General features: G+C 41.8%; 1 protein-coding gene across 2 annotated transcripts; it reads right to left on the bottom strand.

Annotated features, from left to right (window-relative positions):
- Positions 1 to 17,667: 17,667 nt before the first annotated feature.
- Positions 17,668 to 24,195, bottom strand: LOC106574488 (uncharacterized). 2 transcript variants are annotated; one of them, XM_014150396.3, is made up of 8 exons: positions 23,948 to 24,195; positions 22,052 to 22,143; positions 21,692 to 21,939; positions 21,312 to 21,552; positions 21,090 to 21,186; positions 20,789 to 21,022; positions 20,281 to 20,456; positions 17,668 to 18,121 (listed from the first exon to the last, which is right to left on the bottom strand). In XM_014150396.3, the coding sequence occupies exons 1-8, from the start codon at positions 23,951 to 23,953 to the stop codon at positions 17,902 to 17,904; spliced, it is 1,314 nt and encodes a 437-aa protein (XP_014005871.2). In that variant the 5' UTR covers positions 23,954 to 24,195; the 3' UTR covers positions 17,668 to 17,901. The 2 variants fall into 2 exon arrangements, with proteins under 2 accessions (XP_014005871.2, XP_014005872.2); XM_014150397.3 differs by having other exon boundaries at positions 22,052 to 22,182.
- Between the last annotated feature and the right edge of the window lie 315 nt (positions 24,196 to 24,510).

Below are 24,510 nucleotides of genomic sequence, written 5' to 3' on the forward strand. Positions count from 1 at the left end.
CATCTTGGAGGGGTTGTAGATTCTAACCTGGGCCGTACTATCATCTTGGAGGGGTTGTAGATTCTAACCTGGGCCGTACTATCATCTTGGAGGGGTTGTAGATTCTAACCTGGGCCGTACTATCATCTTGGAGGGGTTGTAGATTCTAACCTGGGCCGTACTATCATCTTGGAGGGGTTGTAGATTCTAACCTGGGCCGTACTATCATCTTGGAGGGGTTGTAGATTCTAACCTGGGCCGTACTATCATCTTGTAGGGATTGTAGATTCTAACCTGGGCCGTACTATCATCTTGGAGGGGTTGTAGATTCTAACCTGGGCCGTACTATCATCTTGGAGGGGTGGTAGATGCGATAGTCTGGCTCCTCTCTGTAGATGTGCTCCATGATGTTGATCCCTGGAACATCCAGCCAGCGGGGTCGTTCAAACCTTCCACTGGGCTCAAACTGGGACTTAGGGAAGATGTGGTTCTCTATGAGGAACACGTCGGCCTGGGGAGATGGAGGGTGGAGTGAGAGAAGACCACCCTCTGCCCCCAGCTGTGCCCTGGACACCATATGTGAATTGATTGCCCCCCATCTATCTTGAGAGCTCGTGACCTAAACTGGGAAATGCTTAACACCCCGGCCATCCTACAATCTAAGCTTGATGCCGTCAATCTCACACAAATTATCAATGAACCCACAAGGTACAACCCCAAATCCATGAATATGGGCACCCTCATAGATATCATCCTAACCAACTTTCCCTCCAAATACACCTCTGCTGTTTTCAACCAAGATTTCAGCGATCACTGCCTCATTGCTTGCATCCGTAATGGGTCCGCGGTCAAACGACCACCCCTCATCACTGTCAAACACTCCCTAAAACACTTCAGCGAGCAGGCCTTTCTAATCGACCTGGCCCGGGTATCCTGGAAGGATATTGACATCATCCTGTCAGTAGAGGATGCCTGGTTATTCTTTTAAAGTGCCTTCCTCACCATCTTAAATAACCATTCAAAAAATGTAGAACCAGGAACAGATACAGCCCTTGTTTCTCTCCAGACCTGACCTGACCTTTACCAGCACATAAACATCCTGTGGCGTTCTGCATTAGCATTGAATAGCCCCCGTGATATGCAACTTTTCAGGGAAGTTAGGAACCAATATACACAGGTAGTTAGGAAAGCTTAGGCTAGCTTTTTCAAGCAGAAATGTGCATCCTGTAGCACAAACTCAAAAAAGTTCTGGGACACTGTAAAGTCCATGGAAAATAAGCTGCCCACTGCACTGAGGCTAGGAAACAATGTCACCACCAATAAATCCACTATAATTGAGAATTTCAATAAGCATTTTTCTACAGCTGGCCATGCTTTCCACCTGGCTAACCCTACCCTGGTCAACAGCCCTGCAACCCTCACAGCAACTCACCTAAGCCACCCCCATTTCTCCTTCACCCAAATTCAGATAGCTGATATTCTGAAAGAGCTGCAAAATCTGGACCCCTACAAATCAGCCGGGCTAGACAATCTGGACCCTCTCTTTCTAAAATGATCTGCCGAAATTGTTGCAACCCCTATTACTAATCTGTTCAACCGCTCTTTCGTATCGTTAGAGATTCCCAAAGATTGGAAAGCTGCTGCGGTCATCCCCCTCTTCAAAGGGGGAGACACTCTAGACCCAAACTGCTACAGACCTATATCTATCCTACCCTGCCTTTCTAAGGTCTTTCAAAGCCAAGTTAACAAACAGATTACCGACCATTTCGAATCCCACCGCACCTCAGCCACGCTCAAGGTCCTAAACGATATCATAACCGCCATTGATAAGAGCCATTACTGTGCAGCCGTAATCATCGACCTGGCCAAGGCTTTCGACTCTGTCAATAACAAAATTCTTATCGGCAGACTCAACAGCCTTGGTTTCTCAAACAATTGCCTCACCTGGTTCACCAACTACTTCTCTGATAGAGTTCAGTGTGTCAAATCGGAGGGCCTGTTGTCCAGACCTCTGGCAGTCTCTATGGGGGTGCCACAGATTCTCTGGCCGACTCTCTTCTCTGTATACATCAATGATGTCGCTCTTGCTGCTGGTGATTCTCTGATATACCTCTACGCAGACAACACAATTCTGTATACCTCTGGCCCTTCTTTGGACACTGTGTTAACTAACCTCAAGACGAGCTTCAATGCCATACAACTCTCCTTCTGTGGCCTCCAACTGCTCTTAATTGCAAGTAAAACTAAATGCATGCTCTTCAACCGATTGCTGCCCGCACCTGCCCGCCCGTCCAGCATCACTACTCTGGACGGTTCTGACTTAGAATATGTGGACAACTACAAATACCTAGGTGTCTGGTTAGACTGTAAACTGTCCTTCCAGACTCGCATTAAGCATCTGCAATCCAAAATTAAATCTAGAATCGGCTTCCTATTTCGCAACAAATCCTCCTTCACTCATGCTGCCAAACATACCCTCGTAAAACTGACCATCCTATCGATCCTCGACTTCGGCGATGTCATTTACAAAATAGCCTCCAACACTCTACTCAACAAATTGGATGCAGTCTATCACAGTGCCATCCATTTTGTCACCGAAGCCCCATATACTACCCACCACTGCAACCTTTACACTGTCGTTGGCTAGCCCTTGCTTCATACTCGTCACCAAACCCACTGGCTCCAGGTCATCTACAAGTCTCTGCTAGGTAAAGTCCCACCTTATCTCAGCTCACTGGTCACCATAGCAGCACCCACCCGTAGCACGCGCTCCAGCAGGTATTTCTCACTGGTCACCCCCAAAGCCAATTCTTCCTTTGGCCGCCTTTCCTTCCAGATCTCTGCTGCCAATGACTGGAACGAACTGCAAAAATCACTGAAGCTGGAGACTCATATCTCCCTCACTAGCTTTAAGCACCAGCTGTCAGAGCAGCTCACGGATCACTGCACCTGTACATAGCCCATCTGTAAATAGCCCATTCAACTACCTCATCCCCATACTGTATTTATTTATTTATCTTGCTCCTTTGCACCCCAGTATCTCTACTTGCACATTCCTCTTCTACACATCTACCATTCCAGTGTTTATTACCTCGCCACCATGTCTTATTTATTACCTTACCTCATTTGCACACACTGTATATAGACTTTTTCTACTGTATTATTGACTGTATGTTTGTTTATTCCATGTGTAACTCTGTGTTGTTGTATGTGTCGAACTGCTTTGCTTTATCGTGGCCAGGTTGCAGTTGTAAATGAGAACTTGTTCTCAACTAGCCTACCTGGTTAAATAAAGGTGAAATAAATAAATAAAATAAAGTTAAGAACAAATTCTTATTTACAGTGACAGCCTAGGAACAGTGGGTAGTTAGCCTTGTTCAGGGGCCGAACTACAGTTTTCTTCCTTGGCAGCTCGGGGATTTGATCTAGCAACCTTTCGGTTTGTGACCCAACGCTCTAACCACTAGGCTACCTGCCGATCAACCAATACTCACTTGTACATCTCCAGAGTCTGGGTGACCTGAAGCACAGACAGTGAAGTTGAACTTAAACTCCTCTTCCTCCCTTTTCACAAGGTTCTGGATGCGGAGGAAGGTTTGGTTCTGAGCGAGCTTGGCGTCAGCTTGTGTGGCGAGGGTCACGTGTGACGGGTTGCAGTCGGGAAGATTCGGACAAAGGACGTCGGTTGTCACGAAGTGGAAACCTTCATCCCAATATAGAACAGTCACATATGTAAATCCACAAACTAATCAGCGAATCACCAAGCCCCTTATTTCATTGATTCAGGTGTTGATTCAGGTGTGTCAGTGCAGGACTAAAACCAAATAGTAAATAGCAGGTACGAAAGTGATCAGAGTGCATCTGGACTTCAGCCTTCATTCCATTAGCCCAGTGACTCCCACAGTAGAACACACAGTACAGAGGCTGGACAGAGTCTCGTCTGAAGATACTGATGATGCGTACGGAGCTTCCCTCCAAACGATGTTCCTTGTAGGCCCCCACCATGAAGTGTTTGGTGTCGTTGACAAGCGTGATGGACTGGTCAGAGATGTGGTGCGGATAGAGGTGCTGGTGGTTGCCTGGCTGTGACCTGAGGAATCATGGACAGATGTTGTATTTCTACAGCAGATGTGTGTGTCCCAGACAATGTTTTCCCTTTGGCACTTTTATTTCTTGATCGTACGGCAGAGGCTTCACGGTACCTGGGCAATGTGAAGATGAAGTAGACCATGACTGCCAGAGCAGAAGCTATCAGTAGAGGGAATGTACGCCTCTTCACCATCATAAGCCAGATCTAGGAAGGTAGTTTATAGAAGATGAAGATTGAGGTGACCTTTGAAGAGAAGTGAAAGGTAATAATGTAGTCGCACTTGCTCCCTGGCTGTGTTTACACAAATTGGTCTTTTGACCAATCAGATCAGCTGTTTTGCACATAATTGGGCAAAAGATCAGAATTGGGCTGCCTGTTTAAACGCAGCCTCTGATCCTTAGAGTGAAATTAAGACATTCATGACATGCAAAATACTGTATCTAATGACACTCAATGGGCCTCAAGTTCAAGTTTCAACTTTCAGCATTATTTGTCCCAGAGAGGGCAATAGTGACTTTGCAGCAGGGGAGCACGTATGACATGAAAAACATATCAAATCCACATGGACCAGAATGGAAACAACAGCAAGGGACACAATGGAAATAAGTAATTGACTTTGTTGTATTATCTCTGTCTAGATTTGTACTGTATGTATGTATTTGTTAAACTGTCATATAAAATAAACCACTGCCTTGAGGGGAAGTGACAGGTGTGTGCCGTGGTTGATCGCAGTTGTAGTTGTTGTGTGTGTGTGTATTGAGTTCTTAGTGGCCAGGCCAGAGCAGGAGTTTCAGGACCTAAATGAGAAACCTCTGAAACACATCCTCAGGAAGATACCTGACGAGATCAATGACCAAGTACTCTTACCAAAGATGGTCGATAAATGAAGATGTCCCACTTAGGCTGTTTACCATATAAAACAAATAGTCCATTCCGGTCTGCTTAATTAATGGGGTGGCTTTCACAAAGGCACCAATGCATTAGCAGCTAGGTCAGATCTGCTTAGTTGACTATATGAACCAGTAAAAAATGAGTGAGTGGGATGTCTCTCGTCCTCTTCCGTCTCTGTGCTTACTACACACACACACAAGCACGAGCACAGATAGAGCCATAGAGTTGCTGGGGCACCTCCCCTTTTGCCCTCCTATGAAAAAAGTGCCCTTTTGATTGGTAGCAGGTTTTTTTAACTAATTATTTTGTATATAATTGTTGTTCTCTTTTCTCTCTTGTAATTTAAATGCAACTAATTGTCCTTCAAAATACATAATTTCTCAGAAACTGGCACTCATCCTGCATGGACTAGCTACCTGCATGTTACTTTATCCAATTCGTATTCTATTATACAACAGGGTAAGATGTATGATACTATACACCCTCTAATTCATATGATATTGCTGCTTTTCCATTCATAATATAACCTAACAAAACCTAATATATCATACTAAATGGAGGGTACAGATTTATGTGCCAAATCCTACAAATTCCCCTGAGACCAGGTTGCAACAGTGGTAGCAAAGAAGAAAATATACTTTTAATTTACTCCCTTTCATCTGTGGTTCTAGCTTGCTTATCCTCTCTGGGGTATGTGGGGTATGTGTTCCACCTGCGGGACACACTATTCAACAGCCAGTGAAATAGCAGGGCGCCAAATTCAAAACAACAAAAATCTCATAATTCAAATTTCTCAAACATACAACTATTATATCCCATTTTAAAGATACACTTCTCGTTAATCCAACCACATTGTCCAATTTCAAAAAGGCTTTATGGCGAAAGCATAACATTAGATTATGTTAGGACAGCGCCTAGACAAGAAAAACCACACAGCCATTTTCCAAGCAAGGAGAGGCGTCTCAAAAAACAGAAATACAGCTAAAATGAATCACTAACTTTTGATGATCTTCATCAGATGGCACTCATAGGACTTCATGTTACACAATACATGTATGTTTTGCTCGATAAAGTTCATATTTATATCCAAAAACCCCATTTTACATTGGCGTGTAATGTTCAGAAATGTTTTACCTCCCAAAACGTCCGGTGAATGAGCACATCAATTTACAGAAATACTCATCATAAACGTTGATAAAATATTCAACTGTTATTCAAAGAATTATAGATACACTTGTTCTTAATGCAACCGCTGTGTCAGATTTCAAAAAAGCTTTACAGCGAAAGCAAACTTTGCAATAATCTGAGTACAGTGCTCAGATATCAAAACAAGCCATACAGATACCCACCATTTTGGAGTCAACAGAAATGACCAAAATTACATTCTAAATATTCACTTACCTTTGATGATCTTCATCGGAATGCATCCCAGGAATCCCAGTTCCAGAATATATGTTCGTTTTGTTCGATAAAGTTCATCTTTATGTCCAAATACCTCCATTTTGTTCGCGCGTTCAGTCAAGTAATCCAAATCCACTGTGCTCACGCAGTGAGTTCAGACGAAAAGTCAAAAAAGTTGTATTACAGTTCGTAGAAACATGTCAAACGACGTATAGAATCAATCTTTAGGATGTTTTTATCATAAATCTTCCATAATATTCCAACCGGACGATTCCTTTGTCTTCAGAAATGAAAAGGAACACAGCTAACTCTCACGTCAGTGCGCGCGATTGAGCTCATGTCATTTTCTCAGTCATCTGATTCCAGTGGCTCTTATTCTCTCCCCATTCACAGTAGAAGCATGAAACAACGTTCTAAAGACTGTTGACATCTAGTGGAAGCCTTAGGAAGTGCAAAATGACCCCACAGACACTATACTGGATAGGGAATCACTTGAAAAACTACAAACCTCAGATTTCCACACTTCCTGGTTGGATTTTTTCTCAGGTTTTTGCCTGCCATATGAGTTCTGTTATACTCACAGACATCATTCAAACAGTTTTAGAAACTTCAGAGTGTTCTCTATCCAAATCTACTAATAATATGCATATCCTACCTTCTGGGCCTGAGCAGCAGACAGTTTACAACGGGCATGCTTTTCATCCGGACATCAAAATACTACCCCCTACCCCGATGAAGTTATCCTACAATCCTACTTGGCAAAAACTGGTTGAATCAACCTTGTTTCCATGTCATTTCAACCCCCAAAAATTGAAGAATCATCAACGTAAAGGCATTTCATATTATTTTCACCCAACTTTTAAACTAAGTCCTATTACATGGTGACTGATTTCACGTTGAATTCATGTTAGTTGACAATTGAACCAAATGTCAATCAAAACTAGACGTTGAACTGATGTCTGTGCCCAGTGGGATGTGTGATGAGTGAGTATGTTTATGGAAACTTCGGGTACAAGACAAACCAGCCTACAAATAAACACGTTGGTTGAAATGAAGCAATGGCAAAAAGGATTAAAGCACAGATTATGGATGTGCTCACGTCAAGCAGACCTACGACAAAAATACATAGTAAAACTTAAAACGTTATGTTAGGGTTGAACTGGCTATTTGTATGCATAACTTATATAATATACCGGGGAAGCTATGCTACAATATTAAGTACATAAACTACGAGTAAATCAACTGTTGAAGACAAGAAGAACTACAACCTGCAACAGGAAGTGCGTCACGACGCTGGGATCAGCCTGCACGCCGACGACAGGAGGAGCAAGTTTAAACCACGCTCCTCCTCCCTCTGACAGGCCAGCATTGAGCGGGAACTAACTCTGTCAGAGAATAAAAGAGAGAATAAAGGAGGTGTCGTTCTCTTCTCTGTTTTGCCCTGCGAGGTAAAACAGCGAGACCGTATATATACGAACCACACATATACCACGCACGTGTTTGCATTAATTAAAGTACAGCTAAATCAGAAGTCACTATGTGCTGACTATTTTGTTCTGTTACCAGAAACGAACTGTCGCAACTTTAACAGTTAGACTAAAATCCAGAGCCTATTTTGCTAACATACAACGTGTTTGCTGAAATTCCACTCATTGCACTGTGTCATGCTATGCATGACAAGGAGTGGAATGAAAACTCAAACAAACTGGTATGCTCCCTACCCAGGCTAGCTATACATATGTCAATCTGTACTTGAATTTTTGTAAATTAGAGTTTGCACTTTTTTGGTAGGCCTATTCCATTCCAATCTCCCATTGTAGCAGTCTGCTAAACTAAATACAGTACAAATCAAATATGTATTTCACCCATGTTAACAAAGTAATCGCCAAGGCTACAGACACTGACTGACACTCTGCAGGAGACAGGGCTTTCATTGGCTGTGAAAGTTCATCCAGCCAAGGTCAAAACCAGGAACAACCTCATCTCCAAACTAGCTGGCTCTACAGGGAGTACTGCTACCACCAGAACTAGCACTCTCAACCTCAGCAGCAGACCTTTACAGAAAATCACATGATTTCACATGTGGAAAATCACATGATTTCACATGTGGAAAATCACATGATTTCATGTGAAAATGTGTTTTTGGAACACTTGACATGTGATCACATGTTTTTAGGTGTAGTTTCATGTTATCACATGTTGCTTTACATATTGTCACATGTTATCACATTAACTTCACATAAGATCACGTGAGCACATGAAAATGTGTTTTGGGAAATTCATGTGGTTTCTCCATAAGGGGAGTACGGTGCACCTGTAAGGTCAAGGTCGCCACACACACACACACAAATACACAACAGAGTCGACACTACGATCCACCTCGCTTCCCTGGCTCCCTGTCCTGGCAAACATCACCCCCCACCCACACAGTGCATTCAGAAGTATTCAGACCCCTTGACTTCTTCCACATTTTGTTACGTTACAGCCTTATTCTAAAATGGATTGAATTAATTGTTTTCCTCATCAATCTACACACACTACCCCATAATGACAAATCGGAAACAGGTTTTTATAAATGTTTGAAATGTATAAAAAAAATAAAAATGAAATACATAAATATGCAGACCCTTTGCTATGAGACTTGAAATTGAGCTCAGGTGCATCCTGTTTCCATTGATCATCCCTGAGATGTTTCTACAACTTGATTGTGTTACATCTGCTCCTGCCATGCCCTCTAATGCTCATCCTGTGTCTCCTTGACCTGCCGCCACTCTCCTAGTACTCTCTCCCTCTCCCTTTCTCTCTGTGTGTGTGTGATTGTGTAGCAATCCCCATCAGCTGCAAATCCCCATCAGCTGCAACCTGTTCCATAATCAAGACATCTACAAATACTCAGCCCTGCCACTTCCACGCTGCCAGATCGTAATCTCTGCTCAGTCAGTCTACGGTTCTAGCCGTTTGTTACTGTTTAGATCCTGTTATCCTGTTGTCCCTGTTTTCCTTGCCTGACTCTGTTTTCCTCTCCGCTACAGTTCTGCCCGCTCTGACTCTGGTCCCTGTCTCCAGTCGCACGTCTCATCATCCTGCTACTCTGTCCTGGATTCCCCACTCTACTACTTCCTTGGATCCCCCTCCAGACCTGCTTACCCTGTCCCAGCCCCTCTCTCTCCAGCCTCAGCACCTGGTTTCTTGCAACCCGCCCAAGCTTCCCCTGGCCTGCACTCCATCTTCCCCCCTTTTCAATAAATACCTTGGTTACTTCATCCCAGTCTCCTTGTCTGAGTCTGCTCTTGGGTTCCCTTGTTCCACTCCGCATAACAGATTGGAGTCAACCTGTGGTAAATTCAATTGATTGGACATGATTTGGAATGGCACACACCTGTCTATATAAGGTCCAACAGTTGACAGTGCATGTCAGAGCAAAAACCAAGCCATGACTTCGAAGGAATTGTCCGTAGAGCTCAGAGACACGATTGTGTCGAGGCAGCGATCTGGGGAAGGGTGACAAATATACTTTGATTTGATTTGAAATGGGACATTTCCGTCTTTTACTTGTAATACAATTGCAAACATTTCTAAAAACCTGGTTTTGCTTGTCGTTACGGGGTATTGTGTGTAGATTGAGAACTGTTTTATTTAATCAATTTTAGAATATGGCTGTAACGTAACAAAATGTGGAAAAAGTCAAGGGGTCTGAATACTTTCCGAATGCATTGTATCCGGAGACTCGCAAAAACCCACAAAATGATTGAAAAAGTCTCCACCGTCCCATACCTGCCGCTCCAGGAGGAACTCTTCAACCCAGCAAATATAGGCCTCACATCAAGAATGCCGATTGGAAAGACCCACCCAACACAAATCTCACCTGGACTGTAACTGTAATCAGTTACAAACTGTAACTGTAATCAGGTATGTTATCAGCAAAACATATTGGAATCCGATTACAGATACATTTGAAAATGTAGATGGTTACTTCTTGGATTACTTTTCATTTCAGAAAGGATGTTTGCGAACAAATACATGATGACACCTTTCAGTTTCTCATCAGGATCTTGGCAGCGCTGTTCTGGATGTAGTGGTGATGACAGTAGTTCTGACTGACAACTTTACCAGGAGGAGGACTTGCCGATGTCAAACTCTTTCCAAAAGACTAATCTATGATAAAGCAAGCTCAATGACACGTTGTTTGCTTAGCTAGCTAGGTAGCTCATGCCAAATGAATAGGTTACTATCACGTATCTGAAAATACATGATCAACTTGATGTTTACTGATCATGAAAAGCATGCAGTTACTTGCTGTATAACTCTGATGATAGAGCTAAATGTGGAATAATCAGAAATGTCTGTGTAGTTCTGACTCTGCTATTCAAGAGGTAATGTTATTAAAAACAATTAGTTACACAATATATTTAACAATCTCTTGAAAACAGCTAGTAGCCTAGTTGTTAATGGTTTTTAGAAAATCGTATATATTTCTCGCACCAACATCAATCAATTTCAAGAAGGATCTGAATATATCTGTGTGTAAGTCCAGGAAAAGGTAGTGATGTGTAGATAGTTTCAAAGATCAAATTGTTTAGTAAAATCCACTAGATGCAGCCAGACCATGGAAATGGTGTGGATATTACAGCCTACTACAGGATGCGACAGTAGCCTCTCTCTGTCTCTCTGTCTCTCTCTCTCTCTCTCTCTCTCTCTCTCTCATCTGTGGGTCACACAATGCCGATGGCGGAAGCTGCACTGTAATTGAAGAAATACATTTCATTTCCATAATGGTGGGGGACCCTAGAGCTCGGGCATGACGTCTCATATGGGAATTTCCCCCTTTAACGCTAACTGATGCATGTTGCCAAGGGGAAAAGCCTGTGTCACTGCACATTCTTGCTGGTAAATCCGGTTTGTAGAGTTTGGGACTGTAAGGTTCTATCTGCATTTAGGTAAAAATGTAGCTAATGACATAGCCTTGTTCTGTTCAATGTTCTCTAACTATATTAATACCACAATTCATGTTAAGTTCAAAAGATACAAATTACTGACACCATTCAAACCAATGAGTGTTCAGAACTTTAAAGCCAGTTATCTCAGAATCATCTTTTTGCAGATAGAACTTCCTATTCCCAAGCTCTTGTAATTGTCTGTCTTGTAGTAGCCTAGAGAGGAAAGTAGGAGATTAAAAATTGAGTGAGGTAGAGAGTAGTATAGAGAGAAAGGTACAAAATGAGAGCGTTGAGAAAGTAGAACAGGGGAGAGAGAGAGTGACAAAGACAAAATTACAATGAAAACTCCTGCGGAGGAGAAACAGGAAAAACCACCACTTTGTAAGAAAAAACTAAAATCTCTGAAGCTGTCGCTGATGTAATAATAGGCAGGTTTCAATTGACCCGGGTTTCTTAGCAACCTGGTCTCAGAGCATTTTGTATTATTCTCAATGTAAATCTGATACAATCGATGTATTATGATATGTCATGAATTTATAAAACATACAATATTTTACGAATTTGCAAAATGTACAATATGTTATGCATTTTACAAAACATATGACATGTTTCGAATTCTAGGTTAGGGTAAAATGTATTAGTTAGGTTAAATGGTTAAGGTTAGGGTTAGGGGGAGGTTGAGCTAACATGCTAAGTAGTTACAAAGTAGCTAGAAAGTAGTTGGTAGTTGAAAAGTTGCAAATTAGCTAATATGCTAAGGTTGTCCATTATGAGATTTCAACTCACAACTTTTCGGTGACTAGACATTTGTGTTATACGCCCACCCATCCACCTAATGTAACCATACCAAACGTAACAGATCATACTAATGTGAGTGTTTCGGATGTACTTTTACTATGTAAGGTCTAGTCTATGAGACCAGGCTGCAATTAGACAAAAGCAATGTCGCAATTTTTTTAATTTAAGACATGTGTAATGGAAACGGCATATATAGTGCATACGGGATGTTTTATGGCAATGGTTAGTTCATTATTGCATTCTATACATGCTGGCTTTCATTGGCTATACCTGAGACATGAAACAGATACAGTAGGTTAGAGGACATACAGGCTGTCGCCAAATTATTAATGCGCAATTTGCCTAAATGGATAATGGAAACCCTTTATTTGATACCGTAGGGTTTTGCGAAAAAGTGGTGTGACAATATTACGTCCAGCTGTTTTTATGGACACAAGATACTGTAGTTAAACGGAAACGCACCCTAGCAGGCAATTGTCACATCTATTTTCTATGCAAACTTTCTAAAAGTCGACAAAAAAACCACTGGACAAGTTAATGGAAACATAGCTAGTGACATGATGTCAACTGTCTCACTGTGTCTGTCTCTCTAAAGCACTCTGTCATTCTGTTTTTTTCTCAGATCAAATCTGTTTACTCAGGAAAAAATCTCTCTTAAAAAAGATGGTGAAAAGTTTGGCGATGTTCCCTTGAGCAAGGCACTTAACCCTAATTTCTCCTGTAAATTGCTCTGGATAAGTGCTTCTGCTAAATGGCTTATCTGTAAACTGAGAGAACCTTTTGGTATGGACCCAAAATTCAGAAAACATTATTTATGTTGCCATAATATACACTGAGTGTACAAAACATTATGAATACCTGCTCTTTCTGTGACATAGACTAACCAGGCGAAAGCTATGATCCCTTATTGATGTCACTTGTTAAATCCACTTCAATTAGTGTAGATGAAGGGAAGGAGACAGGTTAAAGAAGGATTTTTAAACCTTCGGACAATTGAGACATGGATTGTGTGTGTGTGCCATTCGTATGGTAAAATGTATCATATTTTAAGTAAGTATATTTTTTTACTAGATGTGACACAAGCAGCAAGACATCATGGATGAGAATGGACCATGAGAAATTACTACAGATAAATAGATACATAGATTGATTTTGAGACATAGTCGGCTAGCTAAACTAAAATAAATCCAGTGTACCAATACCAATGTAAAAATACAAAAACAGCACATCACAGCCAGAACATTTCCTGAATCCCACCTGGCCTGTCAGAGGTCAAGATGGAGCTACATATTGCTTACACCTATCCAATACTTCCAGATGCACACAAGTTCCCAGGTGCTAGGGGTTGATTTGGGTTTCAGGAATTAGTGCCAAAGGACCAAGACCCTGGGCTCTGAGCACAGGTCCAGAGCAAGACTGCATTTATGGGCGTTTGAGTGGTTTTAAGGCCAACTCCACAATAACAAGAGACTACATCTGCTATAAAGTATAGTAGGCCTGCCTATACTTTGGTTAGTAGGGATCAGGCTTTGCTGACCTGTCTTGGCATGTAGGGCGTTGGTCACCAACCCAGTTCCTGGAGAGCCACAGGGTGTGCAGGCTTTTGTTCCAGCTAGAACTATGAGGACTAACACCATAAGGACTAACACTGGAGGGCTTGTAAGTGATAGGCTTGACCTCAACTCTGCTTACCCCATGGCTCTACAGGACCATGGCTGAATAGTGTGTACCATCCTACATAATATGCTGAGAGCTGTTGCAGGTATGCATAATATATCAGTAATATGCAACAAAGCTACAGGTATACAGTAAGAGCAGGTATATTAAGTAGGCTACTTATTGTAGGCAGGTTTGATGGTGACCACAAGTTATAAGTTCCCTTGGCTTTAAGGGGGAGGACAATAGCTGCACTTGCAATGTCATCGTAAGGTAAGACTGATTCATCAGTGTGTGTGATAGCAGTAATAACTATTAAAACCTGAAATGTTAAATTGTAGATATGTTGCATGATGTATCTGATCAATTACATTTGTATCTAATAATATTTCCCTCTCTATGAAGAAACTCCTGAGCCAAGTAGAGGAGGTTCGTCTAGAAGTGTTGCATTGAGCGGAGGCACTTGGAGAGGAGGCTCGGAAGAGTAAAGATGTACTGCCAATTGTCTCATTCATCCCCCCTCTTCTTTCCTGTAACAATTCCCCAGGTCGTTGCTGTGAATGAGAAAGTGTTCTCAGTCCACTTACATGGTAAAATAAGGGTAAATATACATGTTTTTTACAGTATGTGAAGCTGAGTATGTTAAGTGCAATATAAACAATCTGGAATGGTGGCAGCATCTCACGATGATGGGCAGAGTTAGGTTCCTCTCCCAGTCAGTGGGCAAAGGTTGAGGGTTGAGTGTTCTGATGTGTAGCTGCTGTATCATGGCTATTAATCGAGTAATTACCTACCACATTCAATTATTACACAATTAAATTAAATTAATCATATAACAATTAATTAAGTAGTAATCTGGGGTACCACGGGAAAAGTTTATTTAACGAGTTACTGTTTCCCAACTTAACTCAAGAATATCAGAATATCTCGATATACTAGCCGTCATCCATCAATGATTTGCTCCTATTTCAGTCTCATTCTGAACGTCGTAATATCCTATAAATCTACATGAACCCTAGTCTCCATGATGAATCAGCGATACACAAATTGGCCTAATTATTTATTTACAAACTAACTATATAATCACACAGAATTACATAAACACACACACAGGATAGATTAAACACTGATTATTAACATGATGCAATGAAAAGTCCTTAGTGGACTAACCCGATATGATGGCTGGTTACACAATGAAAAGTCCTTAGTGGACTAACCCGATATGATGGCTGGTTACACAATGAAAAGTCCTTAGTGGACTAACCCGATATGATGGCTGGTTACACAATGAAAGGGAGCGAAAGAGCGGGAGAAGGAGAGACAAAGGAATTCAACTATCGTACATACAGTTGAATTATACGCTAATCGTAAAAATGGATATTTAGCACCCTAACAACCGCTCATTCGGATTAGAAATGCAATGTGCATATTTACGCTTGTATGTCTTTGTCGTCTCTCTCTGTTGAAATCACCGGGTCCATTTTCTGGGGAGCCAGTCGACAGAAAGTCTCTGGTTGTGTAACAGAGGTCACCATGTCCTTTGTAGTCGTAGCTTCTTGGTCTCGGAGTGTCTGTTAGAACGTATCTTCCAGAGGTGTACTACGCCGTGTTCAGCGGGCCTTGTCATCTATATTGGTGAGAGGAAATTGTTCTTTGTCTCTCGTTTTCAGTTGCGTTTCCTAGGCTAACAATGCATAAACAGCTGCAGACTGAATGTTCCTGTGTAGAGAGAGTTTCAAAGGGTCTTACCATTTTCTGTTATAGAAGTCTTTAAACCATTTAATAGCGTATTCAGCTCACGCTGCACATACAGTTGAAATCGGAAGTTTACATACACATTACACTAATACATTTAAACTCAGTTTTTCACAATTCCTGACATTTAGTCCTAGTAAAAAATCCCTGTCTTAGGTCAGTTAGGATCACCACTTTATTTTAAGAATGTGAAATGTCAGAATAATAGTAGAGAGAATGATTTATTTCAGCTTTTATTTCTTTCATCACATTCCCAGTGGGTCAGAAGTTTACATACACTCAATTAGTATTCGGTGGCATTGCCTTTAAATTGTTTAACTTGGGTCAAACGTTTCGGGTAGCCTTCTACCTTGACTTTGTTGTCCTTAAGCCATTTTGCCACAACTTTGGAAGTATGCTCCATTTACATAGAGACCAGACTCCGTGGAGCGGTGGATACATGGCTGAGAAATGGTTTAAAACTAAAGACCAGTATGCAGTTGAAGCCGGAAGTTTACAAACACTTAGGTTGGAGTCATTAAAACTCGTTTTTCAACCACTCCATCCATTTCTTGTTCACAAACTATAGTTTTGGCAAGTCGGTTAGGACATCTACAACAATTGTTTACAGATAGATTATTTCACTTATAATTCACTGTATCACAATTCCAGTGGGTCAGAAGTTTACATACACTAAGTTGACTGTGCCTTTAAACAGCTTGGAAAATTCCCGAAAATTATGTCTAGGCTTTAGAAGCTTCTGATAGGCTAACTGACATAATTTGAGTCAATTGGAGGTGTACCTGTGGATGTATTTGAAGGCCTACCTTCAAACTCAGTGCCTCTTTGCTTGACATCATGGGAAAATGAAAATAATTTAGCTAAGACCTCAGAAAAAAATTGTAGACCTCCACAAGTCTGGTTCATCCTTGGGTGAAGTTTCCAAACACCTGAAGGTACCACGTTCATCTGAACGAACAATAGTACGCAAGTATAAACACCATGGGACCACACAGCCGTCATACCGCTCAGGAAGGAGACGCGTTGTCTCCTAGAGATAAACATACTTTGGTGCAAAAAGTGCAAATCAATCCCAGAACAACAGCAAAGGACCTTGTGAAGATGCTGGAGGAAACAGGTACAAAAGTATCTATATCCACAGTAAAACGAGTCCTGTATCGACATAACCTGAAAGGCCGCTCTGCAAGGAAGAAGCCACTGCTCCAAAACCTCCATAAAAATGCCAGACTACAGTTTGCAACTGCACATGGGGACAAAGATCGTACTTTTTGGAGAAATGTCCTCTGGTCTGATGAAACAAAAATAGAACTGTTTGGCCATAATGACCATTGTTATGTTTGGAGGAAAAAGGGGGAGGCTTGCAAGTCGAAGAACACCATCCTAAACGTGAAGCACGGGAGTGGCAGCATCATTTTGTGGCGATGCTTTGCTGCAGGAGGGACTGGTGCACTTCACAAAATAGATGGCATCATGAGGCAGGAAAATGATGTGGATATACTGACGCAACATCTCAAGACATCAGTCTTGAAGTTAAAGCTTGGTCGCAAATGTGTCTTCCAAATGGACAATGACCCCAAGCATACTTCCACAGTTGTGGCAAAATGGCTTAAGGACAACAAAGTCAAGGTATTGGAGTGGCCATCACAAAGCCCTGACCTCAATCACATAGAAAATGTGTGGGCAGAACTGAAAAAGCGTGTGCGAGCAACGAGGCCTACAAACCTGACTCAGTTACACCAGCTCTGTCAGGAGGAATGGGCCAAAATTCACCCAATTTATTGTGGGAAGTTTGTGGAAGGCTCCCCAAAATGTTTGACCCAAGTTAAACAATTTAATGGCAATGCTACCAAATACTAATTGAGTGTATGTAAACTTCTGACCCAGTGGGAATGTGATGAAAGAAATAAAAGCTGAAATAAATCATTCTCTCTACTATTATTCTGACATTTCACATTCTTAAAATAACTGACCTAAAACAGGGAATTTTTACTAGGATTAAATGTCAGGAATTGTGAAAAACTGAGTTTAAATGTATTTAGCGAAGGTGTATGTAAACTTCCAACTTCAACTGTATGTATTCTAAGAATACTGAAGCACAACTTTTTAAGCTATGAATTTAAAGTACACTTTAAAAAGTACACAAAGCACAGTCAATCCTACTCATTGTAAAGGGGCTTTATTATAATTACATTAAGTACAGATAAAATCAAATACATTTAAAAAATACTATTCATACTTTCATTACATTTGTAATACACTTAAAGATAGAATCAGCGATATGACGTAGAGGCACAAAGTAAACAGCATAGCGCTTCAATGTCTGCAACAACTAAGAGCGTTCAAGTGTGGGGCTAAACTTCTCTGCAGGTTTGGTTCAGCATGAAGCAAATCCATTCACATGCGCAGTAGTCCTGCCTTCTCCAATGCTTTATCTACATTAGGCACCAGTTGTTTCTCGTAGTCCCAGACCCTCTTGTCTTCATGCAGCTCCTTCTTGGTCAGTCCTCCTCGTAGGGGAACTCTGACATGGATGATATGACACACGTTAGGAGGAACCTTCACTGTCTGCCCGAAGTTACGCAGCACAGAGTGGACCGACGTCTGCTCCACTGCCCTGGGGTCAGAGACACAGAAGGGTTGTTAGACAGAGTGGACCGATGTCTGCTCCATTGCCCTAGGGTTTTTAGACAGAGGTTGTATTCTATTCTAACCTGGCTCGTACATTCATCTTGTAGGGTTGGTAGATTCTAACCAGAGCCCTATACTACAAACTCTGAGCTCAACTCGAGATAACTACTCACACAAATGTGGCTCACCTTTTATCCAGGTACACTTCTATGGCAAAGTATCCTTAGGAACTAACCTGCTCCGAGGCAGGCTAACTCAGGGCTAACTACTTATCCTGAATGAAATGTCTGAGCCGGGAGTTCAGGACCAATGAGATCAGGTTCCCATCATCCCTTTGATTTGAAGAGGACCACTGATTAAATATTGTACTAACCAAATGTTTTTTTGTGTAAAAAAATTGTAGTATTAAAATAGCTATCACATTACACATTTAGTAATGACAGGATGCATTTGAAACATCACTCACAGTATGACTTTTGTATGACTTTATAAAATTATTTTATTTATTGTAGGGGAAAAAAGGTGCTTGTGCATTGATAAACACACCAAAGACGGCATGAACGATACGTAATTAAAGAAAGTGTAACGGTCGTCGTAGTAGGTGGACCAAAGCGCAGCGGGTTGAGTGCTCATTATATATATTTTTTAACACTTAACTATGAAAACAAACCGTACAAACGAACGTGATTACAGGCTAAACACAGCTATGCAATCACAACTTCCCACAAAATCCAAACAAAACACACCCCTCTATATAGGACCTTCAATCAGAGGCAACGAGGAACAGCTTCCTCCAATTGAAGGCCAAATCAATCAACTAAACATAGAACTAAAAAGACTAGATCATAGAAATATACTAACATAGAACATAGCCCAAAAACCCCAGAAAACACTAACCAAACACCCCTCTAAATAAACACACACCCCTACCCACATAAAACAAATACCCCCCTGCCACGTCCTGACCAAACTACAATAACAAGTAACCCCTTTACTGGTCAGAACGTGTCAGAAAGACGGCACTTCTAATAACCTTTTTCACTCCATAACCTGCAGAATTTGCAAGATAGCTTTAATTTCATGTTGATTTTGGAAAGAATTTAAATGTGGCACTGACTTGCCCATGGATTTATGTTTCAGCTTTGTCTCTGAAGAGTTTGGAGTTCGACTAGCCACGTGTGACATGCATGAGCAGTTATAAGTCTGCTAGAGTGAGCGGCAGGAGGACAAGCAATATCCACTGAAAATCCTGAGTATATCTAGTTAGCTTCTTAGTATACTACTCTGGGCCATACTATCATCTTGGAGGGGTGGTACGTTCTAACCTGGGCTGTACTATCATCTTCGAGGGGTGGTAAATTTTAACCTGGGCTGTACTATCATCTTGGAGGGGTGGTAGATTCTAACCTGGGCTTTACTATCATCTTGGAGGGGTGGTAGAGGGTATGGCCCAGGTTACAATCATCTTGGAGGGGTGGTAGTACGACCCAGGTTAGAACCTATCTTCTTGAAGAGGTGGTAGATTCTAACCTGGGCCGTACTATCATCTTGGAGGGGTTGTAGATTCTAACCTGGGCCGTACTATCATCTTGGAGGGGTTGTAGATTCTAACCTGGGCCGTACTATCATCTTGGAGGGGTTGTAGATTCTAACCTGGGCCGTACTATCATCTTGGAGGGGTGGTAAATTCTAACCTGGGCTGTACTATCATCTTGGAGGGGTTGTAGATTCTAACCTGGGCCGTACTATCATCTTGGAGGGGTTGTAGATTCTAACCTGGGCCGTACTATCATCTTGGAGGGGTTGTAGATTCTAACCTGGGCCGTACTATCATCTTGGAGGGGTTGTAGATTCTAACCTGGGCCGTACTATCATCTTGGAGGGGTTGTAGATTCTAACCTGGGCCGTACTATCATCTTGGAGGGGTTGTAGATTCTAACCTGGGCCGTACTATCATCTTGGAGGGGTTGTAGATTCTAACCTGGGCCGTACTATCATCTTGGAGGGGTTGTAGATTCTAACCTGGGCCGTACTATCATCTTGGAGGGGTTGTAGATTCTAACCTGGGCCGTACTATCATCTTGTAGGGATTGTAGATTCTAACCTGGGCCGTACTATCATCTTGGAGGGGTTGTAGATTCTAACCTGGGCCGTACTATCATCTTGGAGGGGTGGTAGATGCGATAGTCTGGCTCCTCTCTGTAGATGTGCTCCATGATGTTGATCCCTGGAACATCCCGCCAGCGGGGTCGTTCAAACCTTCCACTGGGCTCAAACTGGGACTTAGGGAAGATGTGGTTCTCTATGAGGAACACTTCGGCCTGGGGAGATGGAGGGTGGAGTGAGAGAAGGTGAAAGAGAGAGAGAATTAATTCAGATTATTTTCCTTCATATCTGATCTATTTTTCTCACTGTCCAATGTGTCTAATGTGAAAAGATCTGATGTGATTGGTCAACAAAATGATTAACAACCAAAAACACCAAAGATCAGAAAATGCTGTTTACAAATTGGGGAAAATATCACATTTCTATCAGACGTGCCCAATAATTGAGGAAAAAAATCTGCATTGGGATGCCTGTGTAAACACAGCCTAACATATGCATACTACACACGTAATGATCTACACAGTACTTCCCTGAGTCCTCCCCCTACCTTTGGGTTTTGCCTCTGAAGTACATCCATCATCTGGGGCAGGGTTTGATGCTGGTATGGAGCTATAAGCTCATCGATGTCATTCAGCAGTACATAGCGTGACTGATACATATGTCTGTAGACACAGTCATTTAGAGTGGTCAACTGGCCGTAGTAGTGGATGTCCCCTCCATGTTCACTGGGCTGCCACCCACGGGAAGGGTTCATGTGTTGGTCGATAGGCCAGGGCACCACCTGCATTCAATCAATCAGTCAGTTAATGAATCCTATCTATCCATCCATCCAATCAATTAATTCCTACCTCCACAAAGCCCTCCTGTGTGTAACTCTGTAGCAGTCTCTCCAGGTCTGGTCCACAGCTGGTGTTATACACCACAACATGCTGCACTCCCAATAACCTGCAACATAGCAATCAATCAATCAATCAATCAATCAATTAACCAATCAACCAATCAAGCAATCCATCAATCAAACAATCAAGCAATCCATCAATCAATGACCCAATCACTCAATCAATACTCACTTGTACATCTCTAGAGTCTGGGTGACCTGAAGCACGTTGTTATAATCACCAAATAAATTGGACCAACAGACAGTGAAGTTGAACTGAAACTCCTCTTCCTCCCTTTTCACAAGGTTCTGGATGCGGAGGAAGGTTTGGTTCTGAGCGAGCTTGGCGTCAGCTTGTGTGGCGAGGGTCACGTGTGACGGGTTGCAGTCGGGAAGATTCGGACAAAGGACGTCGGTTGTCACGAAGTGGAAACCTTCATCCCAATATAGAACAGTCACATATGTAAATCCACAAACTAATCAGCGAATCACCAAGCCCCTTATTTCATTGATTCAGGTGTTGATTCAGGTGTGTCAGTGCAGGACTAAAACCAAATAGTAAATAGCAGGTACCAAAGTGATCAGAGTGCATCTGGACTTCAGCCTTCGTTCCATTAGCCCAGTGACTCCCACAGTAGAACACACAGTACAGAGGCTGGACAGAGTCTCGTCTGAAGATACTGATGATGCGTACGGAGCTTCCCTCCAAACGATGTTCCTTGTAGGCCCCCACCATGAAGTGTTTGGTGTCGTTGACAGGCGTGATGGACTGGTCAGAGACGTGGTACGGATAGAGGTGCTGCTGGTTGCCTGGCTGTGACCTGAGGAATCATGGACAGATGTTGTATTTCTACAGCAGATGTGTGTGTCCCAGACAATGTTTTCCCTTTGGCACTTTTATTTCTTGATCGTACGGCAGAGGCTTCACGGTACCTGGGCAATGTGAAGATGAAGTAGACCATAACTGCCAGAGCAGAAGCTATCAGTAGAGGGAATGTACGCCTCTTCACCATCATAAGCCAGATCTAGGAAGGTAGTTTATAGAAGATGAAGATTGAGGTGACCTTTGAAGAGAAGTGAAAGTTAATAATGTAGTCGCACTTGCTCCCTGGCTGCGTTTACACAGGCAGCCCAATTCTGTTCTTTCTCACAAATTGGTCTTTTGACCAATCAGATCAGCTCTTTTGCACATAATTGGGCAAAAGTTCAGAATTGGGCTGCCTGTTTAAACGCAGCCTCTGATCCTTAGAGTGAAATTAAGACATTCATGACATGCAAAATACTGTATCTAATGACACTCAATGGGCCTCAAGTTCAACTTTCAACTTTCAGCATTATTTGTCCCAGAGAGGGCAATAGTGACTTTGCAGCAGGGGAGCACGTATGACATGAAAAACATATCAAATCCACATGGACCAGAATGGAAACAACAGCAAGGGACACAATGGAAATAAGTAATTGACTTTGTTGTATTAGCTCTGTCTAGATTTGTACTATCTGTATGTATTTGTTAAACTGTGAAATAAAATAAATCAACCACTGCTATGAGGGACAAATATTTTTTTTTAAGTCCGGTCTGGTCTGCTTAATGTCTCGCTTCCTCTTCTGTCTCTGTGCTTACCACACACACACACACACACACACACACACACACACACACACACACACACACACACACACACACACACACACACACACACACACACACACACACACACACACACACACACACACACACACACACACACACACACACACAGAGTCGACACACAGCTAAATGCCATCATGCGCATCACCCACAATCTGCAGTTAGAATGACTGCCAAGGTAGGAAAGATTGATAAATGAGATTAAACTGTCTAAACTGCATAACCATGTCATTAACAGGTGAAATGAATCCAACCACTTACAGATTGGATTAGTTAAGATTAGTTTTATTTAGGATCTGGTTCACTATGATCCACCCGCTTCCCTGGCTCCCTGTCCTGGCAAACATCACCCCCACACCAAATATAAGCCTCCCATCAAGAAAGACGATTTGGAAAGACCCACCCAACACAAATATCACCTAGATGGTAACTGTAATCAGGTATGTTATTAGCAAAAATATTGTAATCAGATTACAGATACTTTTGAAAATGTAGATGGTTACTTCTTGGATTACTTTTAAATTCAGAAAGGATGTTTGAGAACAAATACATGATGACACCTTTCAGTTTCTCATCAGGATCCTGGCAGCGCTGTTCTGGATGTAGTGGTGATGACAGTAGTTCTGACAACTTTACCAGGAGGAGGACTTGCCGATGTCAAACTCTTTCCATTAACCTATTATATGCTAAATGACACGTTGTTTGCTTAGCTAGCTAGGTAGCTCATGCCAAATGAATAGGTTACTATCACATATGTATGAAAATACTTGATCAATTGATGTTTACTGATCATGAAAAGCATGCAGTTACAGGCTGTATAACTCTGATGATAGAGCTAAATGTGGAATAATCAGAAATGTCTGCTTAGAAGCTGTACTGTAATTGGAAAAATACATTTCCACAATGGTGTGGGGAACATCTCATACGCGTGTTTCCTGCTCAATGTCACATCCCAAACCGGTGTATTTTGCAAAGAGGAAAAGCCTGTGTCACAGCGCACCATTGCTGGTAGAATCAGTTTGTAGAGTTTGGGACTATAATAAAAAACAAACAGTTATACAATGTATTTAACAATGTCTTGGAAACGGCAAGTAGCCTAGTTATTCATGTTTATTTCAAGCGAATATCGTATATATTTCCGGCACCGACATCAATCAATTTCAAGAAAGATCTGAATATACCTGCATGTAAGTCCAGGAAAAGGAGTGAATTATATCAACAAAAAGGTAGTGATGCGTAGATAAATTCACATCCAAGCACTGATATTTTTTCAAAGTTCAAATTGTTTAGTCGAATCCACGAAACGCAGCCAGACCATGGAAATGGTGTGAATATCACTGTCCACTATTTTATGCGGCAGTAGCCTCTCTCTCTCTCTCTCGCTCGCCCTCTTTTTTTCTCTGTCTCTCACTCACCTGTGGGTCACACAATGCCGAGAAATACGTTTAGTTTCCATAGGGAAATCTAGGGCATGACATCTCACATGGGCGTATGCCTGTCTCACAGCGCATCCTGGCTGGTAAATCCGGTTTGTATGGTTTGGGATGATAAGGTTCTATCTGCATTTTGGTGAAAATGTAGCTACTGACATTGCTTTGTTCTGTTCAATGTTCTCTAACTATATTAATACCACAATTCATGTTAATTTCAAAATATATAAATTACTGACACCATTCAAACCAATGAGTGTTCAGAACTTTAAAGCCAGTTCTCAGAATCATCTTTTTGCAGATATAACCTTATA

The sequence above is a fragment of the Salmo salar genome, chromosome 16 (genome assembly GCF_965601325.2).
Source record: "Salmo salar chromosome 16, fSalSal1, whole genome shotgun sequence".
In the NCBI taxonomy this organism is placed as follows: Eukaryota; Metazoa; Chordata; class Actinopteri; order Salmoniformes; family Salmonidae; genus Salmo; species Salmo salar.

Bases quoted from the DNA above. Each gene is read 5' to 3' on its own strand.
- LOC106574488 (XM_014150396.3), bottom strand. The intron at 21,023-21,089 runs GTAGGAATTAAT...GATTGAATGCAG, and splicing joins CACAGGAGGGCTTTGTGGAG to GTGGTGCCCTGGCCTATCGA. The intron at 18,122-20,280 runs GTTAGAATCTAC...CTCTGACCCCAG, and splicing joins AAGATGATAGTACGGCCCAG to GGCAGTGGAGCAGACGTCGG.